At 44.9% G+C, this 26815-nt stretch overlaps 1 protein-coding gene across 1 annotated transcript in view; it reads right to left on the bottom strand.

Annotated features, from left to right (window-relative positions):
* Positions 1-26196, bottom strand: part of WIPF3 (WAS/WASL interacting protein family member 3) — a 41517-nt gene extending 15321 nt beyond the window's left edge. The window contains exons 1-6 of the mRNA XM_012804330.1: positions 26137-26196; positions 19063-19195; positions 13190-13321; positions 7279-7995; positions 5589-5738; positions 4439-4540 (exon numbers count right to left, since the gene is read on the bottom strand). Of these exons, the coding sequence (XP_012659784.1) occupies positions 4439-4540; positions 5589-5738; positions 7279-7995; positions 13190-13321; positions 19063-19195; positions 26137-26196 (1294 nt within the window). The remainder of the gene's footprint in view (positions 1-4438; positions 4541-5588; positions 5739-7278; positions 7996-13189; positions 13322-19062; positions 19196-26136) is intronic.
* Positions 26197-26815: the final 619 nt, after the last annotated feature.

Genomic DNA, 26815 nt, shown 5'->3' with positions numbered 1-26815 from the left:
CGATCCAGCAATTTTTTTTTCTTTTCTGTTTTTGTTTTTATCTAGCAAGTCTATCAATATTTCTGAGTAGTGAAAACAAGGCTCAAATGGCTATCAGTACATCCACATGTATAGCTGCACTATTCACAGCCCTTCACCTTCAACAGATTAATGGGTAACAAAATGTGGTATATCCACAAGATGGACTTTTATTGTCTTAAAAAGGAGAGAAATTCTGATATGTGCTACAACAGGGACGAACCTTACGGACATAAGCTAAGTCAAATAAGCGAGTGTTAAAAAGACAAAAACGGTGTATTTCCACTTACATCGGGTGCCTAGAGAAGTCAAACTCAGGGAGGCAGAAAGCGGAGGGTGTTGCCAGGGGCTGGGGGAGAAGGAAGGAGGGAGATGCTTAGGACTTGGGATATAAACACGATCAGGTTTGAATTTAGCCACTGGTCTGCTGCACTGGCTGGGATGGAGATGGTTTTGCTGGGAGCACCAGAATGAAATGACATGCTTGGGCATCTGTCTCCCGGCTTCCTCCACCATAATGTGAATTTCTGGAGGGCATGCGAGGTACTGTTGATCTAAATCTCTCCAGCGGGTAAGGGCCTCAACCACTACCTGTTGATGACCTCACTCTTTCTACCATCACCATGTTTATAAATATTTATAACCTATGCATTTTTTCCCAAAGACTCTTCCTGATAGGTTTTTTTTCAGATTCTTCTTATGTATTGTGGTAAAGTACAGGAGACATAAACTTTACCACTACAGACATTTAGTACATTCACAGTGTTATGTAAACATCACTTCCATCTAGATCCAAACACTTCCATCGCCCCCAAAGGGAACCTTGTGCCCCTGAGGAGTCACTCACTATTCCCTTCTCTCCCTCATCCCTGGAAACCGCTAATCTGCTTTCCATCTTTATGGAATTGCCCATTTGGACAGTTCACATAAATGGCATCACACAATCTGCGGCCTTTTGTGTCTGGATTCTGTCACTGAACGTTGTCCGGCTTCATCCACGTGGCTGCATTTTCTCAGGCCAGCACGCCTTTTTATAGTCGGATCACATTCCATCGTATGGCACTGCCCATTTTGTGTATCTGCTCATTGGTGTTTCCACACTTTGGCTACTGTGAATACAGCTGCTATGAAGATCTGCACGAAAGTTTTTGTTTGAACACCAAGTTTTAAATTCTTTTGAGTCTATACCCAGGGGTGGAGGTGAGGGGTCATATCTATGTTAAACTTATTGAAGAAACTGATGCATTTCAAAAACTAGACAAAAATCAGCCGACTAGTGGAAGAAAGTAGCTAATGCCTGCAGAGTGGAGACAGTTACGGGGGCTGGTGGAAGAGCTACCCAGTGGGGTATTGGTGTGCTCTGTGGGGGTGTATGACCGAGAGAGAGAAAAGAGAGATGGAGAGGAGGGAGAGAGAAAGACTAGGGGGAGAGAGAAAGGGGGGAGAGAGAGAGCAGCAGAGGAGACAGCAGCACTTTTCCCACAGGGCATGGAACACACATCTGATGGAACACAGAAGAACTCTAATCTTGGTGAACTGGGTTAACAGCGAGCAAAGTGGAAAACCGTTAAGGAGAAACGTAACCAGACAGGCACGACCCCTAGCTGACTCACACTCACATAGTTACAAGGTTCTGCACTAGGGCTCCCTTTGGGGGGCTGCCCCACAAATAACCATTACATACAGGACACTTCTGCACAGGCCCAGGCGTGAGCCCGTGTGCTGCCATCTGCATGTGTTTGTTCACATATAAGGCCTTCTCTTTATGGATAAAGCGAAGTGACCAATGCTCTAAGGACCAAGGTGCTGGGGCAGCCTCACAGGAAGCTGGGAGGCTGGGACAGGGCCTTGTGGCAGAACTCTCAAACTTCCTGTGTTCTGGGAGGATCACGGGGTTCTGTCAAGACTCGAATTAGCTGTGGGGCACCCAGCCTATGTGGCCTCTGTGGAGCAACAGTACACCCTTAACCTCGGATGGCTTCAACACTGGTATCTGGGGCTCCTTCTTTCCCCACCCCAACTCTAGACCTGGAGTACTGACTATAAACTTAGTGTAGAGCAGGAACGCTTTGATGAGATGACCACATTAAGATGGGGGATGTCACGTAACCTTGTAACCTGTGAGGAGGAATCTATCTAGTTAACTTACACTATGGTAATTAGGAACACTGACATGTTTGCTCCTATTCTGAGAGGAACAAAGGGAAGCAGGAGACACAGCAGCTCTCTGAGGAGAGACCCTTGCTGTTAGCCAGAACTGCTGGCTTTTCCGTAAATAAAATGGATAGTTGATCTCATCTGCTTCTCTGCTGACTGGCTTGAGTGACAGGTGGACAGAGTATTGGTCCCGCAACACTGCCACGTGGAAAGTTCTGTGACTGCAGAGGAGGCCGGACTCCATCTCCTCACGTGGGTGTCACCCTGTCCGAGGGCGTGAGCAGGCCTCATTCCAGGCTGCATGTAGTATTCAGAAATCTGTTGTTGCTGAACCCCTAAGCCATGCCCTCCAATACAGATACAGACACTTAGCTCTTTGATTCTTGTAAATATTTTACAAGATGGAAAAAGGGTACTGTATATTAACACCACCCCAACCTAAAGCCTCTGGTAACCTATGTAGTCTGTAGTCTGACTAAGCCAGACAGTCAGACATACCGTGTGGGACTTACAGGGCCCACAAGCACCAAGCACCATTGTGATATCTCCTGGGTTCGTCCTGTCCTCTGCCTGTGTGCCGTCCCACCAATGTGGAAATGAGACTTTCTCTCTCAGGCCTCTGGCCCCCACCCTCCACCCCTATGTCCACCACGTGCCCTCAGCACTCTAAGCCAGGGGTCTTCAAACTTTTTAAACAGGGGGCCAGTTCACTGTCCCTCAGACCATTGGAGGGCTGGACTGCAGGCCCTGGGATGAGTTGGCTGCTATGTAGGACAGGCAGCGGTAGCAAAAACACTCTGTGGGCCAGATAAATGTCCTAGGTGGGCTGCACGTGGCCTGCGGGCCATATTTTGAGGATGCCTGCTCTAAGCAATCGCTGCTTAAGATGCTAATTTCTCTCCTATCCACCTCAGGAGTGTGTGTGGTGTGTGCTTGGGACAGGCCCCTGTTCCTTACACTTTGTGGCCTCTGGTGCTCACGGGGCACCTGCTGCGTGACATGCAGTCCATACACAACTGCTGCACTGAGTGGGAGGGAGAGACAGACGTGGCACCTGTCTTCTCCAAGTGCTGTGTCTTCACGGTCTCTTTAAGCCCTAAGTGGACAAATTTCCCTCCGTCCACTTTTATACTGCTCCCTTCTTTCTCTTGCTCAATCCTGAGCAGTGACATTCACACATTATTAACAGAGCACACAAGGTCACAGCTCTCTACGTGTGCTGTCCCACAGGCCAGCAGAGAAAGACTGGCCCAGGCCGATCCCCAGAGTGCCCTATCGGAGCACAGAGCAGGCTACGTTCCCTCTGCTCTGTTGGAAGCTGAGCCTTGCAGAAGGGACTTCATCAAGGTCCCTCTGAAGGGATACAGTCAAAGAGCAAGTTCCTGGTTCCTGGTCTTGGGCTAACCCTAGACGCTAATGACTTTCCGATCAGGTCCAGAGATGTCTGCGATGAAGGAATATAGGGGGTGGGAACACATCTGACCCTCACTGCCCTTGTTGTTGGCTCTGCCCGCTTTTTACTGGCTCCTACCCAAGCTGACTGGCCCAGCACTGGACAGGAACCTGGTCTATTAACTAGTAGGCAGACTCTATCACTCCTACTCTTTAAGGCTGAACAGGTAAGTCAGGTAAGGCTCTCTTGTAGCCTCACCACGCCAATTAAATCAGGAGGCAGGCCCTCCCTGGGCTGTGATTCCCAGCCCTGGCAGTACACTGGAGTCACCTGGCAGCTTTCAGAAATACTGACACCTGCATCCCATCCTCGATATTTTGATTAGTTGGTGAGGATGTACCCTGGCCTTTGGGATTTTTAAAAGCTGCCTAGGGCATGCTGATATGTAACCAAGGTTGAGAACCACACATCTAAGGACATTCTCCATTTATGGTTTATAAGCGTTCTGAACTGGGGGGTTTCAGGTTCCTCCCCAGGTATAAATACAAGGCTCCTGTATCTCATTCTGCTGTTGTTTGGGGGTGTTTCGTTCCCTTATCAAATGCCCCAGGGAGGAGAGAGATGAGTAGTAAATTTAGGCATCCAAATATAATGCCAGAGTCAATCTTGGTGTTCTTGAAAAAAACCTTTAAATGAATCCTTAGGTATCAGGACAAATAAATGCTCTGAAACCTCCAGAAGTGTGCACAGCACTACATCCTAGATCCTTACAGTAGCAGAGCAAAATGATACCATCATCCTTCAGACATCTGTGACCAAAAAATGCAGACTGAGCACCTACTTTTGAGGTCTTACCAGGGTGGTACTTACTTCTGGGGATCTTGCTGGGGTAAATCTTCTGGCATGGTTTATACTCATCTGGAGGGGGGAAGTCTTCCACAGAATGGAACGTGAATTTGGACTCAAAGTCATCTGCACACATGGGAAATGGTAAGGTTTATTCAGGTTACTGTCATGACCCAGGAGCACACAGGTCTCTGACCAAATACACTGAGTTCTGTTTGGCTGCCGTGCAAAGAGTTTCAGGGCAGGCCATTCCCTACAGCAGTGGTTCTCAACCTTCCTAATAGGGTGACCCTTTAATATAGCAAGGAAATTAATTTTATGGTTGGAGGTCACCACAACATGAGGAACTGTATTAAAGGGTCACGGCATTAGGAAGGTTGAGAACCGCTGCCCTACAGACATCCATCCACTTGTTTTACTGGTTGGCTGGGGCAAGGAGGAACAGGAAACGGCAAATCCGCAGTCACTCTCCGTCACTCACCCCAATGTACCAACACGTATGGAAGCTGACACGGGGAGGAAGTGGCACAGGGCTCTCCTGCATACAGAGTCACAGCTGGGGACCCCGGCACTAATACGGAACCAGCAAAGTCCCAGCAGCTTGGAGCACCTTAACAGAGTGTTCAGCACTGTCTGCAGTCCATGTGGGACCTGGCTCCCCAAACCAAACAAGCTCCTGTTGGGGTCTGGTGGCCCTTTCATGGGCAGAGTTCCTGCTTTGTGATATAGGCTTTGTGTCTGACACTAGCCCAGCACATGGAAGGGATTTAGTCTGTGGCCTTACATCTGACACCAAGGGACCTTCCTTCCTACCTCCAGATTTTTGCTCTAATTGTCCCCTCCCTGGTGAGCCTTCCTTCTATCTCTTCCCTTTAATCTAAGTCACTTGCCTCTCAAGCTTATGCAATGATTTCTCCATGAAGACAGACAGACAGACAGACAGACACACAAATAGCTTAAATGTCAGTTTTCTTCTCTTTCTCTGATCTAAATCAAAAGGCTAAAAAATGGACCCTTAATCTACCCACAGAGCCTCGGGAGAAAGCTATGTAACAGAGCCTGTGGGCTGTTTGGTGCTGGAGTGAGCCCCCTGTCCACTGAGAAATGACAGCACTGTTGCTTGCAAACCCTCCAGAGGCCAGGGGAAAGCACAGCCAGCCTTGACCCCACTTACCCAGGATGTGCAGGCTTCCATTTCGTAGTTGACCTCCAGGCTGCTGTGCTGGGGTCCAGATGAGGGCCTGCTGGCTCTTGCTTGAAAGCTCTGTGGTGGGTGATCTTGCAGGAGGTGCAGGGGGTGGATTTAGCTTTCCCCCACTGGTCCCTTACAGAGAAGATGATGGTGCATTCAAACACAGGGATGGAGACCACTGAGGCTATAACCTTACATGAGAGGTTAAGCATTTTGATCTTGGGGTGTAATGTGATATAGTAAGTAATGGGGCAACCTTTGGAGCCAACCTCCTTGGCCCTGAATTGCAGTTCTCCCACTGGGATAAGTAAATCCTCATTTCTCCTTCCAGTCAACTTAAACTGCCATGCCCACAGGGCCCAGCTCAGTCCAACCTACTTCCTCAAGCCCTCCCTGATAGCACTGGAGAGAGGCCCACTCTCTTTTGCAGTAATTTTCCATGTGTCTCATTTGGCAATCCATAATCTGCCGTCTGACACATCAGTGCAGGTAAACACCTAAGTAATGAAAAAATGTAGGAAACACATCCAAAGGGCAGTTTTCATCTTGAGTGACATAATTATTAAAGGTCATTTCAATTCTCTTCTGTTGGCCCTATGACAAGCTTGTATTGTTTTTAATTCAAGAAAATATATTTAAGAAACTTTCTGCATAAAAATGTTTTCTGAAAGGAATATGTGTATGTGTGTGAGTGTGGCTGTGTGTGTTTATGTGTCTGAGAGGTGAGTGAAGTCTCATCACTCAATACAAAGTCGTCTGCGCTGCATAAATGAAGGAACTATTTTTAATATTTAATATCAACATAGAGGCCCCTAGTTTTCTTGAGTCTGCTGCAGAAGCTGTGTAAATGCAAATCCATTCTACTGAGGCTGGGGAAGATTCTGGCTGGGGAGACCTGGCTCTGGACACAAACCACACTCACACCTTCCCTCCATTTCTGGGAGTAGGTTCAGCATTGGAACCGTGACAGTCGGAATAACTCTTCTCTGCAAACCCACTGTGCCAGACATAGGAACTCAATCTTTGCAACAGCCTCCAGAGGTAGGAACTATTGCTCTCTCCTCCCATCTTACAGATGACGAGCAGGGAGCACAGAGAGGCTAAAAGGTTGCTTGTAGTCACACAGCAGCTAGTGAATGCAGGGTCAAGGTCAGAATCCTTTGCTTACCATCTGCATAATTTTCATTTGGGGCAAGTCTCCTGGCCTCCCTTCCCCTTAATACCTCCAACAACTAAGTTCCATGGAACCACAAGGTTTTACTTTTTATTTACATATTTTTAGAGACAGAGTCTCACTTTTGTCGCCCTTTTGTCTTTGGGTAGAGGGCTGCTGCATCACAGCTCACAGCAACCTCCAGCTCTTCAGCGTAGGTTATTCTCTTGCCTCAGCCTCCGAAGTAGCTGGGACTACAGGCGCTTGCCAAAACGCCCGGCTATTGTTTTGTTGCAGTTTGGTGGGGTCAGGTTCGAACCCGCCACCCTCGGTATATGGGGCCGGTGCCCTACCCACTGAGCCACGGGTGCCGCCCTGAACCACAGCGTTTTAATGCGCTCCACCAGGGCCACTGAATACCTCTGGTCTAAAATGCAATCAATCCTAGGGTTTGGGACATCCCTCCAGTTTCCAAGTGGCTCTCCGGTGCAGGCCACTCACTCGTTCCGAGTGGCTTACCTGGGCCTCGGCCTGGTCGCTTCTTCTGCACGAACACCTGGGACCCCGGGGGCGCCGGCGGCGCGGGCAAGGCCTTCTGCGGCTGGGCCTGGAAGCTGGGGGACTTGGGGGGCAGTGGAGGTGGGACTTCACTGCTGCCATTAGGTCCTGGCAGGGGCGGCGCGGGCGCCGCGGCCCTCGGGGAGCAGGTATAGGGGGGCGGCGGGGGCGGCGGGGGCGGCGGGGCGGGCGACTCCTGCGAGTCTTGGGCTGGGCTGGCGGGCTCCGTGCTCAGCCCAGGATACCCACAGGGTGGGAGGAGAGGGAGCGGGGGCGGAATGGGCGGGAGGTGCAAGGGGGCTAGGGGAGGCTTCGCCGCCTTGTCACCCAGAACCGAGGCCGATGGCAGTGGGGGTGGGGTTGGGGGAAGTGGCGGTGGAGGCGCGCAGGGAACAGGAGGCGCAAGCACCGGGAGGGTCCCTTTGGTCGGCGGGCCAGGAGGGGACACCAGCGCAGCTTTGACCGGGGAGGACAGGGGCAAGGGTGGAGGTGCGGGCGGGGTCGGGGGAGGAGGGGCGGGCACGCTGGGGCGGGGAAGGACTGTCCTGGCAGCGCCATGCGTCTCAGAGGCATTGCCTAGCCTGGGCGATGCAGGGGGGTTAACAGGGCCAATGATGGCTTTGGTGGGAAGCCTGGGAGACGGTGCTCGGGAGCCAGGGGCCTGCCCTGACTTGGTACCTAGAAATGAAACAAATTCTGGGTTAGCTCACCAAAAAGGAAGACCCTCCTCCCCCCCCACCCAAGTGTCTGGGCGGCACTAGGGATACTCGAGTGCGCCTCAGTGAGCTGCATGGCAGATACGTCTCCTGCTGTCCAGTAAGAGGCTGCAAGGGTCACAGCATTAAAGAGGCTCTTCCCAGCATTAAAGAGCTGCCCTCCTCCGAGACAAGCCCAAGCCTGGCCACCAGCCTTCCTATCCATGCCACCTCGCTTTCATCTGCCCTGACCTCACTGGCCCTTCCTCATCTCAAGGCTCATTCAGTGTCACCTGCTAGTTCCATCAGCCCCTATGCTCTAGTTTGCATCCTCAGGGGTACCAGTCAGAAGTCCTGGCCCAGAGGTTTTCCTCACTCCCAGCATTTTGTGAAGGACTTCGTTTCTGTACTGAGAACAGAAAATTCATGATTTCCTAGATATATAAAATAAGTAAAGAGAGAGGAAAAATCTAGGTCTAATGAAATTGAACCTCTCAGTTCTGTGGCTTTTGGAAGTTCAAAATCCCCTTTCCCAAAAACTTAAGCTGGCTATTTTCTGTCTCATCTTATAGGTCTTTCATTTTCTCTGCCCCAGCTTAATTCCAGCGTCCTCAAACTATGGTGCAGGCCACATGCGGCCGCCTAGGACGTTTATCCGACCCGCCCAGTGTTTTTGCCGCCATTGCCTGTCCTGGTTCGCAGTCGACTCAGCCCCGGGACCTGCTGTCTGGCCCTCCAACGGCCTGAGGGATAGTGAACTGGCCCCCTGTTTAAAAAGTTGGAGGACCCCTGGATGCCATTCAATGCCTCTTTGAATTCACACCAACCAGTTGTTCCTGGAAAGCACTTTGTGTTTGGTGCACTTCAGGGAAGATGAAGGTGAGGCCGGGTCCTGGGAGGGGCTCTGCACTCTTTGCACAACTCTGCTCACCCTTTCTTCTCTCTTCCTCTCTGATACATTTATGTTCCGCATTCACTGCTTAAATATGCCCTTGGACTATCACTGTCTACTCAGGAGGCATATTAAATTATTTCTTCCAAATATAGTGATCTTCCTAAAACAAATTCTGGGGAATACATTTCCCCCTATTCTAGCATCCCCATGACATGTTTTATAATCCCCATGACGACATAAGGAAACCCTGGGGGAAAAGGTGGCTTCTCATACCTACAACTTCCTGGGTGTGGCAGCATAGGAAATGCAGCTTTCATTTCAGATCACGAACCCCGGCATCTACTGGGGGCTCTGAGCTTTTTAGCGGCTGAGGCTCCAGTGTGCCTACTCGCCCAGATGCTAAATCACACCCTAATGTACTTAGTGTCAAAAGCAGGCCAGTCAAAGCTAGAGTGGTAGAAGTGACCTGTGGGGGCTGAAGCTAAGTGGGCAGGACCTCACTATCTGACTTTCCAAATGGGGGACCCTCTGGCTATGATGTGACAATTACCGGGGCAACAATGCTATGGAATGGCTGTTCTTAAAGCAAGGCAGTGGCATCATAATTCCTCTATTAAGGGTTCTCTTTGAGATGATTCTAGAAGAGAGAATACCTTTGCACTAATTAATCCACCTTGGCTGAGTTGATTCCCCAGGGGGTCAAAGGCTGGCACTGTGAGAACTGGCTGACCATGAGCAGGAGCAGAAGGACCCTCTGCCTTTCCAGGCAAAGGATCATCTGCCTGCAACTCCAATGTTAAGACACTTCATGTGATGTCTAAGGCAGGCATCAGTTCAGATTCGGGCCTAAAAGTTCTCAAACTTGTTCCCTTAGTACACAGAGGTGGCAAGGGAGGACCTAGGCAGCTCTCTAAACAAGGAGAGGCCTACCTATATGCCTGGTTGTTGAATGACTATTAAAGGGATACGAGTTTGAAAAATAGAATAGAGACTAACCTTGAATAACTTGTCCTTTTTTTTTTGATACAGAGCCCCACTGTGTTGTCCCAGGCTACAGTGCTATGGTGTCATAGCTCACAACAACCTCAAACTCCGGGGCTCTAGCAGTCCTCTCACCTCAGCCTCCAGAGTAGCTGGGAATATAGGTGCCCACCACAATGCCCAGATAGTTTTTCTATTTTCAGTAGAGATGGGATCACACTGTTGCTCAGGCTGGTCTCAGACTCCTGAACTCAAGCAATCCACCCGCCTCTGCCTCCCAGAGTGCTAGTAGTACAGGCATGAGCCACTGCGCTTGGCCATATCCAAACTTTTTAAGTGACTGAGGACACCAGGGATCCAAGATTCAAAACCCCTTACAGTGAATCAATTAAAAGCACAAGGTCCTCTGCTTACTGAGCAGCAGCCAACTGAGAATGTGGGCAAACCCATTTGTATCGCAATGTGAAAAGCAAGGGCAGCCCAAATCTTTGCTTGCCTTATAATCATGGCCACATGGGGACCAAGGTGAGACCCACAGGAAGGAACTGAGAAGGTGAGACCCTCAGAAAGGAACTGAGGGCATATGTGCAGGCAAGGAAAGTGTCAGGCCCAGGGCCAGCAGAGGGAAGGAAAGGAGGAGGCTGTCCATCAGCCCAGTCCTATAAATCCAAAGAAAACACAAAAGGAGACCAAGAAGTGGGTGGGAAATGGACATCTTGAGGACATCAAGGCTGCTTTGCTGCTATAAATAGATTCAGCTTTTAAAAACTGGAAATTTATCAAAAGAGGAAATATTTCTTCTTCCTTAAATCTGTACATGTTTTCCCGAAGACCTTGGTTTGGGTGGAAGCCTCCTTACACATTCTGTACTACCCAGTGACAATGTTTTCTAATTGTATCTTATTTTAATTGTCACTCCTTCAGAATACTAAGCCAAAGCTGCATTATGATTCCAAGGCCCCTAGTCACTTTTGCCTTTGTGGGTGCCTTCTGCCATAAAAAATTTCTATCTATAACTGCATTAGGATAAAGAAAAATATTATTTCTGACCCTAAAAGATCATGTTTTTTCTTCTGATTTTAAAATTAATTTAAATATTTTTGTGGGTCTCCAAAGGTATAGTGAGCCCTAGACACTAGGTGTTTCTGGTGTGTAATGGATAAGTCAGCAACCATATGATCCACTCACACATTCTGTTCAACAAATATGCCTACCCCATGCCATTTTCAAGGGAGTCAACAAGGCATAGTCCTTGCCTCCATGGAGCTTACATTTAGAGAGATAAGATAGACAATAAAACAGTAAATATAGAATGTGTCAAACTAATATAAGAAAAACAAATCAAGGTAACAGAGATATGGAATGGAGGGGTAGGACTGATCTTTGATATGGGATGATGAGTAAAGACCTCACTGTATGTTGATCAAGTGTCACTTGAACAAGACTTGAAGGAAGGGAGAGAGCAAGCCATGTGGACACCTGGGGAAGAGTCTTTCAGGCTAAGGAAACAGTTGGTGAAAGAGCCCTGTGGCAGCAATATGCCCGGTGTGTGTGGATTGGAGGACATGAGTCAGCAAGAACGGTTGGCAATGAGCTCAGTGATGAAGCATAGTCCTAAGTTTTGTTCTCTGGATAAGGTAGGGGTTGTCAGGAAAGTTCTCAGAGAGGAGAGCTCTGGTCTGTCTTACCCTGGTGTGTATCCAATCCATGCATCTACCTATTGGCTTTCTCCTTGAGTTTCCATCCTGTAACAACCATTATTAGTCACTTCATTATGGACCCCAGTCTCGAAAGACAGAAATTCTTATCTTCCTCAGCAAAGAGGCTCAAATCTCTAACATATGTGTCCCACTGGAGACAAGTAGAGGAGTAGGGATACTGTTGTCTTCTTTTGGCTAGACCCTATGAAAACTTGACTGGGAGGTACTTCTTCCATCACTATTTCTATGAAGAGAAATGGGTAGAAGCTTTGTATCCCAAAGGATAGTGGTGTGATAGCACTCAGGAATTTTGAAAGAAGAGGGCACTGAAGGATATCCACTCTCTTTATCCACATTCACATTATCTTTTTTGCCAAACTCTCAGTGAAAACGAGGAAATGAAAATGGCTGCTGAGAAGGTTCAAGTTGAGTCCACGAGTCCTTATCTTTGCTGGACTTATCAGTGGGTGCAGGCAACACATCACTGCATGATGTGAAACAGTGACAGAGGCCACAGAAAAGATTAGAAAAGCCATATCGCAAAAGCTATGGTAGAGGATCTTTACAGTTCTTAAATTAACAATATTCTAGAAGTTTAATCAGCTGCTGGCAAAAGAGCACAAGAATAGGAACACTCTTTTTGCTCACAGTAAAAATATATATTAGCCCACTTTCAATGCAATACTTTCAAAACATCTCGTGCCCACTAAAAAACAAATGACTCCAGTAGACTGATTACAAAAATGGCTTCAATTACCCACTCATGCCTGATTCCATAATCTGTGAAATGTGATTCTGCAGTTCTTCTCATCAGTAGGTGAAATCTATTTATCCATCCTTGTCTCCGGGCTGGCCTTGGATTTGTTTTGGCCAAGGGGATGCGGTAGGAAGCAATACTTCCTAGACTTCCATGTTACTTCCTAATAATCCTCTGAGACTCAGCCTCAAGAGACTTTCTACACTTCTGTCCATGAAACGAGCCCTCGCCAGCTTGTTGGATATTGAGAGACCATGTGGATCAGAGATGAGTCAGGCCAGTTGTTCCAGTGTAGGCCCCAGAGGTAGGAGAAATATGCGAAATACAAAATAAGCAAAGCCACCTACCCAACCTGCAGTTGTTTGCAGATGCTAGGGAGAGCCTAGCTGAGACCATCTTAAATCCCCAGCCCACAGAACAGTTGTTTAATGCTTTTAGGTTTCAGGGTGTCTTGTTACACAGCAATAGCTGACTGATATAATAACTAAATCATTATACCTTACACGTTGCTAGTGAGTCCACAGTGATGCCTCTGTGATTGTCTATTACAATTTGTACCTTCTGCCTAGGTGTTGTAGTCTGGGCCACCAACATGCCATCACTAAGTACTGCACACTATTGCAAGTCATTCTCCCACTATTCCAATAAGCTAATTTAAACAGGATGATGATTTCAAAGATTCCCTGAGCAATTGTGTGCTTTGGAAACTTCTGGTTTTTAAGGGCTCGAATACATGACCTTCTTGTTCACTAAAAATGTCACATAAAAATGTCATGTTGCCCAGTTGGTTCCACAAGTTAAGGAGATAAAGACCACAAGATAGGCCATCTGAATGCTTCCTTACCTGCTGCATCCCTCTGGCCTGCTGGTCGCAACACAGGAAAGCCACCAGCAAACAGGTCTCCTAGGGCTGGGGGTGTGTTCACAGCTCGGGAGTTTGCAGAACCTCCTCCTTCTTTGCTGGTCCCTTTAGAACCTTTAGAGAGGAGAGGCAAGCAGATCAGGACTGTGAGCAGAGCTGAGCAGACAGTTCTCACTGTGGTCAGGGTCTAACCCTGCCCTTGTCACCTTTCCATTCTCCCACCTCTGATGTCACCCTCCGACTCAGCATCCCCCCTCACCAGCAGACCCTCCTCGAGACCCTGCAGACTCACGTGCCTCAGCCTGTTTGCTATTTTCCTAGTCCTGTCAAATAACTGACCATTTGTGGCCAACATCCTTCAAAGTGACCAACGAATGCTGTCATTTTATAGATGGCAACAGGGGAACTAGCAGCACCGTTTGAATTAGAAAATCTAAACATGATAGGGGTAGAGCTGTCTTATTTTCAACTTGGCTGTGGGAGGACCAGACCAACTCACGGATTTTAGGCTGGGCACAGTGGCTCATGCCTGTAATCCTAGCACTCTGGGAGGCCGAGGTAGGTGGATCACCTGAGCTCAGGAGCTCGAGACCAGCCTGAGCCAGAGCAAGACCCTGTTTCTAAAAAAATAGCCAGGCATTATGGCAGGCACCTATAGTCCCAGCTACTTGGGAGACTGAGGCAAGAGAACTGCTTGAGCCCGAGAATTTGAGATTGCTGTGAGCTGTAAGCCATGGCACTCCACCAAGGGTGATAAAATGAGACTCTATCTCAAACCCCTCCCCAAACAAAAAACAAACAAACATAAAAAAAACACAACAAACCCCCTCCCCCCCATGGATTTAATTCAGTCATTTGAACTTCCTGCCTACAGTGTGTGGAGCAGAGTGGCCTGCAGTGACTGTGCTTCAGCATTTTCCTGCCGTCTCCCCAGCGCGCGTGGATGAGCCCCTCACGCTTCCCTGTACTTTTTCTTCCATGGATCAGAAGCTCATGAGGCCTGAAGAGAGGTGTTGCTAACGCCAGCCTTCCAGATGCACGTGATTACCAACTACCGAAAATGAGAAGACTTTCCGCTTCGACAAGAATTCCTGGCAGAAAATATTTGCAACCTGAAGCTAATATGCGTAGAGCAATTAGGGCACAGTGCCCACTGGTGGGTGAAAGTGGCCAGGTTATTCTGAGCATTAATAGTCTACATTACTCATTAGAATGATAAGGAGTGGAGTAAAATGGATAAAATGGATTTATCAGTTAATTGGTCTTAGCTGATTAGATAGTGGGTCTAACAAGAAATTAATTTTTATGGTAATCAATGTTGAAAATATTTCTCGAAAATTCTGTCTATCCATGTGCATTAACATATGTAGTCATAGATGGGGAAACACGTATGATTATTATTGTTATTATTTGAGACAGAGTCTCAATTTGTCACCCTTGGTAGGGTGCTATGTTGTCATAGCTCACAGCAACCTCAAACTCTTGGGCTCAAGCAATCTGCTTGCCTCAGTTTTTCATTTTTAGTAGAGACAGGGTCTCACTCAGAGTCTTGCATTTGTGAGCTCAAGCGATCAACCCACCTCGGTCTCCCAGAGTGGCTAGGATTACAGATATGAGCCACTGTGCCAGGCCTGAAACAATTATATTTTTAAGAATTTATAACTTTAAGAATTACCATTGTGCACATCATTGCTAAATATATGAAGACATAGTAACATCTTACATTTCAGGTTGAGTATCCTTTATATGAGTTTCAGACCAGAGTGTTTGAATTTCAGAGTTTTTAGAGTTTTGAAATATTTGCATTTACATAATGAGGTATCTTGGAGAATGAGACCCAAGACTAAATATGAAATTCATAAATGCTATATAGTAAAAAGGGTCCTGTGCTTAGGTCCAATGGTTAATTTTACATGTAGGAGGGTTAATTTTATATATTAGTTTAAATAATTTTGTGCATAAAACAAAGTTTGTGTGCACTGAGACATTAGAAAGGAAAAGTATTTTATCTCAGCCACCCATGTGGGCCATCTGTGGGTTTTTGGCACCACCATCATTCTGAGTCTGCAGGGACTTTCTTACACTTATTCACACATAAGTACTTCATGGTAAAACATATGACATACTATTGATACAGTGAAAAATGCAGTTAAGCAGCACAGTAGCCTCACTCCAATACCTGTATCAGCTGTCAGACAACAGCAATGACAAACAGGCAGGTTGTCAGTCTCTCCTGCCGTGCTGGGATTAGACTGTACTGTACAGGTTACTGTACACAGCTTTTTATTTTCTTAGGTGAGAAGAAAAATTCGAATCAATTGGGAGACCAGGAAGTGGGTCCTGTAGGCATGAGGGAGTGTTCTCTTGGATGGTTTAAAAAAATATTTCCTCCAGAGTAATCTACCTTATTAACAATGAGTTTTTGTCTTAGAAGTCTCGCTCTGATTTCATTAACTGATGTGATTTCTTGTTCTGTTATGAACGCACGTGGGCTGCTCCAGTCCTTCCAGAGCCCTTCACACATTTTCACCATGCCGCTTGGAGGCACTTTTTCTGCAGGGTTACATCAACTTCATTACCTCCTTCTGGCACCCTGTTGGTGCTCAAAAAGTTTCAGATGTGAGATTTGTAGAAGAAGAATGTTCAACCTATACTAAATAGTTCTGCATATACTATTTCATTTTTCAACAATCTTGACCCAAAAAAAAAAAAAAAAAGAAAGAGAGAGAGAAGATATTATCCCCCCCACCCCATTCTGCAAATAAGCAAAGTGGTCTTGGAGAGCTTCCCCAATTTGTTTGGTAGCAGACCCAGAACTCAACATGGGTATTCGGACCTAAACACAGGACTCCTTTTACTCTGGCATACTCTAGAAGACAGAAAGCTCTAGTCCTACAATCTTCTGAGACAGAATTCTTTTTTTTGCAGTTTTGGCTGGGGCTGGGCTTGAACCCACTACCCCGGTATGGTATATGGGGCGGGCGCCCTACTCCTTGAGCCACAGGCACCGCCTGAGACAGAATTCTTTTTTTTTTGCTTAATTTTTATTAAAATAACTGTGTACATTTATGGGGTACAATGTGATGATTTGATATACAATGTGGAATGCTTAAACCAAACTAATTAACATAACCATTACCTCACTTACTGATTTTTATGGTAAGATATTTATAATATACTCTTAGTTGTTTTATTTCTTTTTTTTTTATTGAATGGTAACTACGTACATTAATGCACTTCTGGGGTACAGTGTTTTCACACACAATCCAAAACACTTCCATCAAACTGGTTAACATAGCCTTCATGTCATTTTCTTAGTTATTGGGTTAAAACGTTCATATTCTACTCTTAGAAAGATTCACTTGTACCCTTATAAGATAAACCACAGAAGTGATCCCTCCAATCCCCCACCCTCCACCCATTCCCCCCGCCCCCCATATTCTTAGGCTGTTATTAGGTCGTAGCTTTCATATAAAAGGTTTAAATTAATTTCATTTCATAATAGGGGTGTGTACATTGGATACTTTTTTTTCTATTCTTGTGATACTTTGCTCAGAAGAACATTTTCCAGCTCCATCCATGAAGGACGTAAAGTCTCCATCTTTCTTTATGGCTGCACAATATTCCATGGTGTATATATACCACAGTTTGTTGATCCATTCGTGGATCGATGGGCACTTGGGCTTCTTCCATGACCTGGCAATTATGAATTGGGCTGCAATAAACATTCTGATACAAATATCTTTGTTGTAATGCAATTTTTGATCGTCTGGGAATATACCTAATTGCAGGGTCAAACGGCAGTCTATTTTCAGTTCTCTAAGTGTTCTCCAGATGTCTTTCCAAAAGGAACATATTAGTTTGCATTCCCACCAGCAGTGCAGAAGTGTTCCATTTTCTCCACATCCATGCCAGCATCTCTGGTTTTGGGATTTTGTGATATGGGTTAATCTTACTGGAGTTAGGTGATATCTCAAAGTAGTTTTGATTTGCATTTCTCTGATGATTAGGAAGGTGAGCATTTTTTCATATATCTGTAGGCCGTACGCCGATCTTCTTTAGAGAAATTTCTCTTCAAGTCCCTTGCCCACCCTGAGATGGGATCACTTGTTTTCTTCTCATAGAGAACGTTTAAGTTCTCTATGGATTCTGGTTATTAAACCTTTGTCGGAGACATAATCTGTGAAAATCTTCTTCCATTCTGAGGGCTGTCTGCTTGCCTTACTTACTGTGTTCTTGGCTGTGCAGAAGCTCTTTAGTTTGATCAGGTCCCAATAGTGTATTTTTGATGTTGCTTCAATTGCCTGGGATGTCCTCCTCATAAAATGTTCACCCAGGCCAATTTCTTCAAATGTTTTCCCTACACTTTCTTCTAGTATTTTTATGGTTTCATGTCTTAAGTTTAAATCTTTAATCCAGTGAGAGTCTAAGTTAGTTAATGGTGAAAGGTGTGGGTCCAGTTTCAGTCTCCTATAGGTTGCCCTGAGACAGAATTCTTAATAGAACTTTCTCCTTATGAAAAACGAAGCAAACGCTTTACGGATTTTTTGTGTGTTGGGACCTTCATTTTCCATTACTGAGTTTGAGGACTATGTTGACACAAGGTAGGTGATCTTTATATGTTACCCTGCAAAGGACACACAAAATGTGGTACATCCGCACAATGAAATATTATTCAATGATAAAAAGTGAAGTCCATGGATGAAGCTTGAGAACATTATTTTATGTGACAGAAGTCAGTCACAAAGACCACACATTGTATGATTCTGATACAGGGTTCCCTACCATTCCAGGCTGGACAGGGGACCCCAGTTTTCCTAGGCTGGGGCAAGTTCATGAAGGGAACACCCTTACCTTTTACCCTGAGCTAGAGGGACTGCATTCATTCCTTTGTCAATAACACTCCCTAACAATGAAAACGTGTTTCTATTTGCCAAGTCCTGGCCAAGTGTAATTCTCAAGACCTAACACCCCTAGATAAAAGAGCCCATGTAGAGCCTCCTCAGTTAGTTGTTCCCACACCCCCCAACAGAAGCTCTGGTGCCTTTTACTTCTTCTATATTCCTTTATAACTTCTTCTTCTTCTTCTTTTTTTATTAAATGATAGCTGTGTACATTAATGCAATCATGGGGTACAGTGTGGTATTTTCATATACAATTTGAAATATTTTCATCAAACTGGTTAACATAGCCTTCATGTCATTTTCTTAGTCATTCTGTTGAGACATTTATGTTCTACTCTTAGAAAGATTCACTTGTGCCCTTGTAAGATAAACCATAGAAGTGATCCCTCCAATCACCTTCCCTCCCCCCATCCCCCTTTCTAACTTCTAATAAAAATCCTGTCTTGCTGCTAATCTGTGGTCTGTGGGTTCATTCCTCGAATTCCCAAGACCAAGGACCTACTGAAGAGCCAAATTCCGATATCAATTCCATTTTGGGAAATAGCCAGAAAAGGCATAGAGACAGAAAGTAGATTTAGAGCTGCTGGGAGCTGGAGGCTTAGAGGGATGGGGAGTGTCTGCCAATGGTTATGGTGACAGAAATATTCTGGAACTAGACAGAGGTGATCATTGCAATAACATTGTGAATGTCGTAAATGCCATTGAATAGTACATTAAAAAATGGTTAAAATGGTGAATTTTATCATAATAAAAAGTTACCCACAACCCCTCCATAGTGTTTTGTTTTGTTTGCATTTGAAAAGTGGCGAAAGATATACTCCAAGCCACCTGCAGATCCGCAAGGAAATCTCGGATTCTCTCACCCACCAGCCTGTCTGTCCTATGAAGCGACTGTGGCCCAGCCATGGGAGGATGTGCCTCACAGGCGGTCTGGCCCAGCTGCTCACTCACCCTCAATCTGTGGGGCGCTGCGATCATTGATCTGCGTCACCTTCCGCAGGCGAGTTCCTTGCTGGATGTCAGCCAGCAGCGCACTCCGACCTTTTGGATCTGGCTTTCTTGAACTGGAAGTGTCTGTGCTTACCTGTAAGGGAACAAGAGGGATGTGACTATAACATCTGCAGATAAGCAAAGTCCTGTCCTGTCTTCTGTTTCTCCTTCCTCAGTTCTTAGCTCTCCTGCCCCAGTTCACGGCTGGTGTCAGTAATGCAGTTCCTGCAGGTCTCGGTGGAGACAATCTCAGGCTGTCTCCAACTTTGCTCACAACTCTTCCCCTGAGGACCTGGAATGGACTCTTTGTTTTCAATGACCCAGGCCTAAGTGCTCAAACTCTGGGAGATCTTAGGGAGCCCTAAATGATAGCTCCCTCTTACTCCCTCCTAGGTAAAGCCCCCTATACTTGGGCTCTGTGCCTACTTGACCCCTGCTCCCAGGTTCTGACTGATCACCCTGCTGGGTGCCTCAGTCCCCTTCTGGACCAAATCCTTGACTGATGCCAGCTTGATGACAGGTGCTGCTCCTATGCGCTGTGTTATTCTGGACAGTACTGAAGCTTTGCTCAATCCCGGGGTGCTCACATCCACTCTGCTGTGAGTCCCTGGGGACTTATATTCAGGTGGTCTGCTGTGGGCCCATTATGTCTCTTAACCGAAGCAGATTCAGAATGTCTGAGATGGTTTTGAGGGAGAGATACTCCTCTTCATGTCATCATGGAGGAGGGGGGAGAACTGGGGAGCTCAAGAGAAACTAGGGCCCAGAGGGGTCAGAAAAGTGGGGAGAAGGGAGGGCAGGAGATTATGATGAATGTTTACTGATGCCCACTCCGTGCCTGGTATTAATCCCCCCAGAACCTCATTAGTTTAAGGCAAGCTTGCCCTCCTTTCACAGATAAGACTGAGAGGAGGACCTTGTCTGTTTCAGGTCACAGGTTGGGGTTCAGACCCAGACTGCTGAATCTCAAAGGCCATGTGCTTTTCACTTTGCAACTTTGTAACTATCAAGGGCCCATGGTATCTTTAGGATAAGTGTGCTACAGACTGCTGAAATGCTTCTTAAATAAATTCTCAAGAACAACTTTTGTCTTAATTCTGTAAGTAGCTTGAGATCTAACTGATTCAGTTCCACGGCAGGTCAGCATGGCACAGCAGGTGTTTCCAAGGGTTATTGGAGACGGGAGCACCAGGGAAACCTTGGCAGGCTAGCGGCAAGTGAGGGGAAGACACTGGCAGGAGGATTCTCTGAAGGTAAGAGGTTTACACCAATGTGACCTTAGAGATGGCCGAACATTTCTCAAAGTTAGAACTCTTCTTCGCTCCTGCTGTATGTGCAGGGAATATCATGCGTCTTTGGGTTTCAGTATAAACATCACCCCTTTGGAGCCCTTTTCTCACCCCAAATATAATTAAGGCCACCCACTGTTCTAAGGGTATCACATTCCTTCTTCCTTTGTCACGTTTATCATGGTATATAAGTCTATATTTACATTTCCACTGTGGAAATTTTCCATTTGCGGTTATGAGTTTAATGTTCATTACCCCTAAGGACTCCATATCAAGAGAGAAAGTCCTGGTTGTTTTAGTCACCAATATATCACCTGAAAGAGGTTAAGTATTTGCTGAATGAATGACTAAGTGAATGAATGAATGAACAAGAGCTAAGGACACACACATGCACAGGGAGACAGGCACAGGCTGCAAGGAGGTGAGCTCCTAATTACGCAAGTTGAACTCTGCCCCCAGGTGAGACTCACAGAGAGGAAGACCACTGGACATTCAGAAATTGCCGTGTTTTTTCAAGCACTGAGATTGAAGAAACAATAAAAAATCTCCCAACAAAAAAATGCCCTGGTCCAGACCACTTCACACCAGAATTCTATCAAACCTTCATAGAACTGCTTATACACATACTGCAGAAATTATTCCAAAAAATTGAAAAGGAAGGAATCTTCCCCAACAGGTTCTACAAAGCAAACATCACCCTGATACCAAAACCAGTAAAAGACCCAACTAAGAAGGAGAACACTTCAGACCAATTTCACTAATGAATATAGATGCAAAAATTTTCAACAAAGTCTTAGCCAATATATCACAGCTACACATTAAAGAAATTATACATCATGATCAAGTAAGTTTCATCCCAGGGATGCAAGTACATAAATGTTATTCACCGTATCAACAGAAGCAAAAACAAAGACCATGTGATCCTCTCAGTAGATGCAGGAAAAGCATTCAATGAAATTCAGCATCCTTTTCTAATTAGAACACTTAAGAATATAGGCATAGATGGCACATTTCTTAAACTGACAGAAGCCATTTACTACAAACCTACAGCTAATATTATACTGAATGGAGTAAAACTGAAAGCTTTTCCTCTTAGAACTGGAGCCAGACAAGGTTGTCTTCTATCTCCACTACTATTCAACATTGCGTTGAAAGTTCTAGCCAATATAGTCAGGCAAGAGAAGGAAATAAAGAGCATTCAAACGAGGGCACAAGGAGGTCAAACTCTCACTCTTGGCTGATCATATCATCTTATACTTGGAGAATCCCAAAGACTCATCCTGGAAGTGATCAAAATACAGTAATGTCTCAGGATATAAAATCAATGTCCACAAATCAGTAGCCTTTGTATATGCCCATAACAGCCAAGATGAGAAGTTAATCAAGGACACAATTCCCTTCACAGTAGCTTCAGACAAAAAGAAATACCTAGGAATATACCTAACAAAAGAGGTGAAAGATCTCTACAAAGAAAATTATGAAACCCTAGGAAAATAAACAGCAGAAGATATTAACAAATGGAAGAACATACCATGCTCATGGCTGGGAAGAATCAATATTGTCAAAATGTCTATAATTTCCAAAGCAATCTACAGATTCAGTGAAATCCCCATTAGAAATACTAATGCCATACTTTCAAGTTTGGAAACAATAATTTTTCATTTTGTATGAAACCAGAAAAAACCTTATATAGCCAAGGCAGTTCTTAGAAACAAAGTTGGTGGCATCAAACAGCATGGTATTGGCACAAAAATACAGACATAGACATCTGGAGCTGAATAGAAAACTGTAAGATGAAACTAACATCTTAACAGCCACCTACTCTTTGATAAACCAAACAAGGACATACACTGGGGGAAAGAATCCCTATTCAATAAACAGTGCAGGAAAAACTGGATAACCACATACAAAAGACTGAAACTGGACAGGTACCTTTCACCACTTACAAAAATTGATTCAAGAAGGATAAAAGATTTAAACCTACAGCATAAAACAATAAAAATCCTTGAAGAAAGTGTGGGGAAAACACTTGAAAATATTGGCCTGGGGAAACATTATATGAAGAAGACTTCCATAGCGATTACAACAACAAAAATAAATAAATGGGAATTAATCTGAAAAGCTTCTGTACAGCTTTAGACAACCTTCAGAATGGGAAAAGATATTTGCGTGGTATAAACTGGACAAAAGCTTGATAACTAAGATCTACAAAGAAATGGACCAAAGCTTGATAACTGGAATCTACAGAGAAATTAATCAACAACAACAAAAAAGAGCAAGTAATCCCATATATCACTGGGCAACAGACACTAATAGAAACTTCTCTAAAGAAGACAGACAAATGGCTAATGAACATGAACAAATGCTCATCATCCCTAACATCAGAGAGATGCAAATCAAAACTACCCTAAGATATCACCCAAACCCAGTGAGAATGGCCCACATCACTAAGTCTCAAAGCTGCAGATGCTGGCGTGGATGTGGAGAGAAGGGAACACTTTTACACTGTTGATGGGACTGCAAAGTAATACAACCTTTTTGGAAGACAGTAAGGAGAATCCTCAAGGAACTCAAATTAGACCTCCCATTTGATCCTGCAATGCCATTGTTGGGCATCTACCCAGAAGAAAAAAAAATCCTTTCACCACAAGGGCACTTGCACTAGACTGTTTATTGCAGCTTAGTTTATAATCGCCAAAATGTGGAAACAACCTAAATGCCCACCAACTCAGGAATGGATTAATAAGCTGTGGAATATGTATACCATGGAATACTATTCAGCCATTAAAAAAGACAGAGCCTTTACATCTTTTATATTAACCTGGGTTGAGTTGGAACACATTCTCTTTGGTGAAGCAACACAAGAGGAGAAGCAAGAATCCAGTGTACTCAATTCTAATATAAAGGCAATAGATGATCTAACACAAGGTGAGGGGGTAGGGGAATAAGGGAGCGGGGAGAGAGGAGGAGGGAGAGAGATGGGGCGGTCACAGTGTATGGCACACCCCTTGTGGGTGGGACAGAATTATTAGAGGGACTTTACCTAACAAATGCAATCAGTGCAACCTAATTCCTTGTACTCTCAATGAATCCCAAACAATAAAAAAAAAAAAATAAGAAAAAAATGTTAACCCAGAAGAATGAGAGTGCCATTGTTTGTTTGCTTATGAATAAATGAATAGAACACACACACACACACACACAAGGAATGGCCGTGTTTATCAGGCTGAGCTGGCTTTGAGGAAGATATGAGACCTCAGACAGTTCCTGAGTATAAAAAGGACTTACAAATCCTTGCTAAAGTCATTTTCTGTTCAGAAAAGACAACAGGTTTGCTGATTAGAAAAACTCATGGACTCTCCAACATTATAGACTGGAAACAAAAGTAATTGTCGGGTTGGCTAAAATGTCAATGCTTTTTCAACCCTTGAGGACGTTATGAATGACGGTCAGCAAGAAATCTGTGAGCAAGGGGCCCAGAACTTAATTTATTGGAGATCTATACAGGGTGTCTGTGTGTCTATGTAAAATTTATATATAAAATGCATATCTAAGTGATATATACAGCAGGGTATTTACTACACAACATGTTTTTTAAAAAATGCTATACAAACCATTGATATAAAAAATAACTTCAAACAGCAAAGTTTTACATTTTTCAAGCCTCCTTTCATTTTATTTATAAATAATGACTACCAGGAATAAAGGATCAAGAAATATCATGATCCTAGTCAGGAGGGTATGAACATTTTTGTATAAATTTGACAGTACAATTTCAGGTGTGTTTTATACAGTCAGGGATTTGGGTGAGAAAGTACTTTCTAATTTTCCTTCTATGTAAGAGATAAACAACCCAGTGAACTGTAACGATATTCACAGCCCAAATGGTCTTGAGGAAGGCAAGGGTTACAATGGTATATCTTTGGCTAAAGCAACTGGAATGATGAGAAAACCCTATCCCTTACTACCCCCCTGGGCAGTAGTTTCCACTGCTTACCATCAAAATGTGTCCCCTACTCTGTAACTTGGCCCATTCCAAGCTTTTCAGATGAGGGCTATGAAGAATGTTGCACGTTCTTAAAACAGTGATTTTAATTTTAGTTCCTACTCAGCACACGCCTCGATAAGTCCTTGACAATTCTACAGGGCAGCTTTGTTAGCAGGATGTGGTGAGTCACTGTATGCTTATGTGCAGTTCAACTCTGAGGGCTAAATCTGACATTTCTTTGACTTCTGAAAGCTGTGTTCCCTGCTCCAGGGTTGGCCCTGACACTTTTCCGCTAGAGGGCTCTCCCTCACCTGATATTAACATGGCATCCTTCAGCCCTCTCCTCTCCCATGAGGTAGAAACGAATTAATAATTTTGTGGCTAAAGCGACCATACAGGACATTTAGATGTAATGGGCTTTGTACAAAAGGACATTTATTTGTGCACTGGAGATCACATTACACAGGGACAGTCGTTTCCATTCCACCAGCCATCATTTTATTTACAACTCAGCCATCATTTGCCTTCTTCAAAATCTCCTACCACCCCAAGAATTCTTGTTACTGTGGTTACAGGATGCAGAAACAGGAAAGAGAAGATTTCCAAATATTCACTGAACATTTTATTCTATGCAAATCCTGACATTGGCAACTACGCTAAATATGTAATCAAGGGAGAGAAAGTCATTCCTAGACTCTTTTCCTATGGCAAAAATATGCACCAGAGAATAAACCACATTCACACACACACAGCAAAACAAACAAAAAACCCCAACAAAATGTTATTTCCGAGTTTGCTCTTGTTCCTTTGTATTAATACTGCTATGGAGTGTGAGAATTTGTTGAGTGCCACACAAAGCGTTTGTTGACTCAGTTCTCCTACAGCAAGCTTCAAAAAGAAAGAACCTACAATCCCCCAAATATGAAAATTAGATCATCTCCTTGGCTGTAAAGGTTGAAAAACTAAAGTGTGCCAATAAGATTAGAAATACAAAAATTGAATGACGGCACTAACGGAGCCAAGGGTAAGATTAAAAATCAGTGAAGTGAGGCGCCTTTTCTCTTAGCTTGATAAATTACAAAACCTTTTGCATATCCATTTGTTGTTTCAACAACTGTGTCTAACCTTTACAGTGTATTCTGGAGAAAGGGGATGACAGTCCAGCCTAGAACAAAACTTTGAGGCTCGGTGCCTGTGGCTCAAGCAGCTAAGGTGCCAGCCACATACACCTAAGGTGGCGGGTTCGAACCCAGCCGGGCCCGCCAAACAACAATGATGGCTGCAACCAAAAAATAGCCGGGTGCTGTGGTGGGTGCCTGTGGTCCCAGCTACTTGGGAGGTGGAGGCAGGAGTCTCGCTTGAGCCCAGGAGTTGGAGGTTGCTGTGAGCTGTGATGCCATGGCACTCTACCCAGGGGGATAGCTTGAGGATCTTCTCAAAAAAAAAAAAACAAAAAAACCCCCAAACTTTGAAATGCCTGTCTCTCTTGCTATATGTCACCCTGCCACCATATGCCATTCCTGCACCTTTCTGATCCTGGTTTCTGCGAAACATGATAATAAAAATCCAACCAGATGGCCCAAATCTAGCAGGTTGTTTTTCTCAAGGATGATGCAAACCCTGTTGTTTTAATACAATTCCACAGCCTTGTAATCTCCTCAAGGTAGAGTCTTTAATGTGACTGTTAAATCTAAAGTTAGCGCCCAGGTTTCCAGGTACAGGATCCTGCTTGTCACCCCAGCCCTTAGCCTACCCCACCTTCTCAAATGTGGGGGCAGACAGGTGGTAGCAGTCAGGGTACTGGCAATCCACTATCATGTTGAATCCCAACGATAGCCAGAGTGACAATGTCTCCCTTCTGCTGCTACCTTCCTTATGTTGGAGAACACAGAGATCCTGGGATCCAAAAGAAGAGATTTGAATTAAATTTTTTAAAAACGAACTCTCCCCTATCAAGCCTGACACGATGTTCCCTGTACCCCAAATGTGCATAAGTCAAGCTGTTCAATAATGAGGCATATTGAGATGTAGCAGCTCCACAGCTCATTTTTAGAAATCTAAATATGTAACTCAAATCCATAAACAAAAAGAATGCACCTGCTAACCTCCTTCTCTGAAGCCTGATGTCTTAAAGTATATGCAGACTGTGGCTGTTACCTAGAGGATAGAGCTGACTTACCCTGTGCCATGTCGCTGCTCTGGAGGTAAAGCAGAATTAAAACTGAACTAGGGGGACTTTCACTGGGGCTTTAGGCTACAGGCGAGTCTGGTCCTGTTCTTTATTCCTAAAAAAAAATACTGCCCATCAAGGTTATCTCATCTGCTGGCATGACTTTGGTTACTATTTGCTGCAGCCACCTCCTTGCTCAGGGACCCAAAGATCATCCAAGACTCTTTCCTACTCCTCATTCCCAACAACCAGTTCATCACAAAGTCC

The sequence above is a fragment of the Otolemur garnettii genome, unplaced genomic scaffold, assembly GCF_000181295.1.
Source record: "Otolemur garnettii isolate 467f Iridium unplaced genomic scaffold, OtoGar3 scaffold00028, whole genome shotgun sequence".
Lineage (NCBI taxonomy): Eukaryota > Metazoa > Chordata > Mammalia > Primates > Galagidae > Otolemur > Otolemur garnettii.
Note: the sequence above shows the minus strand (reverse complement) of the source record. Positions and strands in the feature narration are given on the sequence as shown.